Source organism: Myotis davidii, unplaced genomic scaffold (assembly GCF_000327345.1).
Source record: "Myotis davidii unplaced genomic scaffold, ASM32734v1 scaffold428, whole genome shotgun sequence".
In the NCBI taxonomy this organism is placed as follows: Eukaryota; Metazoa; Chordata; class Mammalia; order Chiroptera; family Vespertilionidae; genus Myotis; species Myotis davidii.
In genome coordinates this window covers 215,977-220,802 of record NW_006299834.1, presented here as the reverse complement: position 1 = coordinate 220,802, position 4,826 = coordinate 215,977, and the positions used below count along the sequence as shown (strand labels likewise).

At 54.7% G+C, this 4,826-nt stretch overlaps 1 protein-coding gene across 1 annotated transcript in view; it reads right to left on the bottom strand.

Moving 5' to 3' along the window:
• KIAA1644 (KIAA1644 ortholog) overlaps nt 1-4,826 on the bottom strand; it is a gene marked incomplete at its 3' end in the record, with an annotated part of 12,767 nt that overhangs the window by 2,924 nt on the left and 5,017 nt on the right. The window contains exon 5 of the mRNA XM_006775988.2: nt 3,625-3,916. Within this exon, the coding sequence (XP_006776051.2) occupies nt 3,625-3,916 (292 nt within the window). The remainder of the gene's footprint in view (nt 1-3,624; nt 3,917-4,826) is intronic.

Below are 4,826 nucleotides of genomic sequence, written 5' to 3'. Positions count from 1 at the left end.
GGCGCTGTGCGCGGTGTGAGCACACGCAGGCTCTCGCCCTCTCTGAGCCTCAGCCCCCGCGTGGTGGTCCTAGCGCAGTGACGGCGAACCTACGACACGCGGGTCAGAGGTGACACGCGAACTCATTCTTTTGGTTGATTTTTCTTTGTTAAATGGCATTTAAATATATAAAATAAATATCAAAATGATAAGTCTTTGCTTTACTATGGTTGCAAATAGCAAAAAATTTCTCTATGTGACACGGCACCAGAGTGAAGTTAGGGCTTTTCAAAATGCTGACAGGCCGAGGTCAGAAGGTTCGCCACCACTGGCCTAGCGGGACCTCCTTCACAGACAACAGCGCTACTCGGACGAATGGCGTTGGTGTGAGGCCCCTCACGCCACCCTAAGTGCTCGTAACTGTCCACCATCTCCAGTCCCTGCGCCTGGGGGCGGATTCAGAGTAGGCGACATGGATTCCGGAAGGTTCTGTGCCTGACAGGGCTCGATGGGAGGGAGCAACTGATCAGAGCATTCGGAGCTGCAGACCCCGCTCAGCGGCCGGCCTGGAGCTTGGGGCGAGCTTGGTGCGGACGATGGGCCTGCAGGATCGCCCGGTGGGGGGGCCCGGAGCACGGGGTCCTTAGGCCCCAGGCCCAGCCGACCGCACTCGCTGGCCACCCCGTGGCTGGAATGCCTCTGGGCCTGGGAAAGGACGGCTTTAGGGACGAGGTGCCATATACAGACGGGTGTGACCACCCATCCACCCGCCCTCTGAGGGCTCTCTGTCGTCCTAGAAACCCTCGCCCATGTGCCCACCCCATCTGCCTGGCGCAGGAACTCCCACGCACTGCAAAGACCCCTCGCCATGCCACCTGTGCCAGACACCCCGTCCCCAGGGCGAGCTGACCGCGGACCCCTCAGGCCATCACCTGTCCCACCGGAGCCCAGCACACACACTCACACGCTTGGGCAGGGCCCTGGGGGGGCCGCTGCCCGCCTTGCCCTCCGACAGGACTGACACCAGGGCCCCTCTGTGTGCCGGTGGCAGGCGCCTCGCCCGCAGGGGGCTGGATGGGCTGCTTCGCTCCCGCCCTGCCTCCCGCCAGCAGCCAGAGCCGAAACACACCCTCTGCTCCTCCAGGAACAGCTAACTCCGCATCAGAGGCCCTTTCCCGCCTCCAGGCCCACCTCCTGGCCGATGGGGCATCCTAGCTGCTAACGGACCCCACGCATCTTCATAGAGTGCCGACCAGGTCAGGCTGCGCTGGTCCATCCAGGTGGGCAGCTAGCGGGCGCTGCCCTGTCTGCGATGTCGGAACCTCTGGCCTCTTGGCTGAGATCTGGCACGTTCCCCAGCATCAGACCAAGCCTGGCTTTCTGGATGCGCCGGGTGTAGCAGAGCCAGTGGCCGGAGCCAGGGCCCCATGGCCCTCGGGGCTTGGCCGGAGCTGGGACAAGTGACCACACCAGCCTGGGCTCCATCCTTCCTTCTCCCTCAGAGCAGCTGTGAGGATGAGCCACACACGCAGGTGTCTCACCCAGGAGATGACCAATCCAGAGGCGCAAAGGGCCGCACCATCCAGAGGTGGCCTCTGCCTGGCCCCTGGCACACCCAGGGCCACCTGGACCTCCCAGCCTGCAGGCCCCGTCGCGCCCGGTTCACTGACCCACCTCGGCCCTGTGTCCCACCCCACTGCTCATCTCGTCGCCCTCCGTGCCACGTGCTCCACCTGAACACAAGGCCCTGGTTCGGCACTGGGCTCGGGCTTTCTCCCCGGGGTCCCTCAATGAACACTCCTTCCAAGTGGATGTTCCCTTGCCATGAAAACATATATACCCACCCCAAGAATCAGCCTCAGAGTTATTAGGAAAATATGTGAAGCATCCCCATTAAACTGAGAAAGATGATAAAAATGCTTGACAATTTCAAAGACTGTTTTAGAGATACTCGCCAACATGATTGCACAAGAAAAAAGAAGTGAGGCACAAAAATGGGCAAGCAGGAAAGTTACCGTTGTTTGTAAACGTCATAGTTAAGCCTCAGAGAAAGAACTGAAAAAGTATTACAAAGTCAAGGAACTTTAGTAAGGTGGCTGGGTATAAAGCTCACATGTAGTAATCCTTAGGTCTTTTCATCGAAGCAGCAGTCGCTTAGAAGATATCGTGGAAGTAAAGACCCCATTTATAATAGCATAAGAAGAAATATGTAGGAATAAATGCAAAAGATATATGCATATATTATCTATATGAAGAAAATTCCAAAACACTATGAAAGAAAATTTGAACAAATGGGGAAACATACCATGTTCTTGGATAAGAATATTCAGCATCATGAAAAGTCAATTCTCCTTGAATTAATCTATGAATTCAACACAATCTCAGTAAAAAAAATACCAACTGAATTTTTTTTTTTGGGGGGGGGGGTCAGGGGTACTACACAAGCTAATCCTAGAGTTCCTGTAACAAAAGAGCCATGGGAAGTAAACCAGGAAGACTTAAAACATATTAATGGGCCCTGGCTGGGTGGGTCAGTTGGTTGGAGCATCAGCCCGCACATCAAAAGGCTGTGAGTTCAATTCCCGGTCAGGGTACATACCTACATTGCAGGTTCAAGTCCCAGTTGGAGTGTGTGCGGGGAGCAACCAGTCAATGTGTCTCTCTCACATCGATGTTCTCTCTCTCTGTGTCCCTCCCTCCCTTCCACTCTCTCTGAAAAGCAATGGAAAAAAATATCCTCTGGTGAAAATTAACAAAGCAAACAGAAAAAAGATTTGAAGGCAAAAAAGTAAAACATACAAGAAGTAAAAAAGAAAAATTTTAATAATCTCAGAGTAGAGAAAGCCTTTCTCAGTACAACATAAAACCCAGAAGACATTAAAAAAAGAAAACAAAATTAGATACAATTTGATTACATAACAATTAAAAATTAGTCATGAGGGAAAAAAATCACAAACTCAGACACATTGAGAAAATATTTGTAATGCATATTTCCTTCATATATAAAGAGTTCCTGTAAATAAATAAGAAGATGGCCAAAAATTCAATAAGAAAATGAGAAAGGACACAAAGAGCTAGCTCACGGTAAAAGAAACACAAATGGCTCTCAAACATGTGAAGCGATGCTGAGTTTCACTCACAATAAGAGAAAGACACGCTGTTTCCATCATATTCCCACCGCGGCTCGGCTGGGAACTCCTCCTCTTCCTCTACACTCATCATGGTCCCCTCCATCAGGTCTGGTGTGCTTTAATCACCTTAAGGAAAGGGGCTTAATCTCTGGGTCAAGAGACCAATCAATATTTGTTGAACAAATAAGGAAGGAAGGAAGGAACTTGGGTCCCGTGGATTCCAGGCCCATGTACTTTTGGCCTAAAAGCCTTCCACCTACTTGCCTTCCTTTAATTTGTAGCAGACCTGAAAGGTAGGCATTATGTGCCCATTTCTCAGATGGAAAGGCTAAAGCTCAGAGGATAGAACAGGCCAGAAAACTGGGTCTCCTGAACTCTCCCCGGTTCCTTCCAGGCCCAGCCATCCTGGCAATGGCGATCCAACAGCCACCCAAGGGGCTGGGGTGTTTGGTCCGCATCCTGCCTTGACGGGGGGCCCCAGGCAGGGCGTGTGGCCGGCGTGCGTGGCACTTACTTGTGCGCGTAGCCCTCGGAGCTGGCTGTGAGGTTCGCCTGCATCACCGCCTGGAACTCCGTCTCGTTGCAGCAGTATTTAAACACCGTGTTGTTGTGGTGACAGCAGAGGATGAAGGTTTTGTTGTCCGAGAGCCGGGGGCAGTGGAAGCCAAAGTGGTAGTGGCCTTTGTGGTCCGTGTACGGCTCACAGACCCGGAAATGCGCGGACAAGACTGGAAAACAGAGTCGCCAGGCTCGGTGGGGTCCCCACCAAGGCCTGAGCACCAGGGGCGGGGCCTGGTGGGTCTGTCCTAGGGGGTCCGGTGCAAGCCTCACCTCTGGCAGAAAGCCCCCCTCCCTCCACGACAGCCCTGCTCACACTGTGTCCCCCAGACCAGGGCTCCCGAGAGCAGGGCTACATCTGAAGCCTCCTGGACCCTCTCGGGCCGCTCCGCACACAGCAGGCACTTGAGGAGGAAACACACAGTAAGCGCCCAGCCTGTTTTGTCTTCCGGAAGGAAAGTACAGTGCCAGTCACCAGTGACTGACTGGGCGCTTCCTGTGTTAACTGTGGCCTCACTGGCTCCATCTCATCTAATCCACCTGCTGCTCCGTCAGGTGGGTCTGAGATCCCACTCTACAGATGCAGAAACTGAGGCTCAGAGGCCTACAGTGACCTGCCTGAGCTGGTGGTGGTGGTGCCGTGGAAGCCACCCAGGCCTGCCCCGGCTGAGCCCTCTCCACGCCTCCACTCTGCTGCAGTGAGGCCTGGGGGACCTGCTCACAGGCCCAGGCTGGCCTGAGGGGTGAGGAGCATGTGGGCAAGAACCGGTCCCCCTTGTGGAGAAAGGGCACCCCCTTCGCACCTGGGTCTCTACCAAAGCAGTGCCCTCTCACCTGTCCCAGTGCCAGCTGCCCCGGCCTAGGAGCGGGCCCCGTTGCCAGCCGCGCCCTGGGAGGCCTGAGCAGACACAACGGGAAAATTGTGTCCCCCACAAGTTCATGTGGAAGCTCTAACCCCATGAGGGGAGGAGGCCTGAGCAGACACAACGGGAAAACCCGGGAGCACTGTCCGGCTTCGTATCTTCATACCAGGGGTGACTGGATCTGATTTGTACCCTGAGAAGGGCCCCCGTTGGCTGAATGCATCTCTCCAAGCACCCAGGCCTGCTCTGGGCGACAGCCCCTCCAGAGCCATCTCCCTAGGCGGCTGGCCTGCAG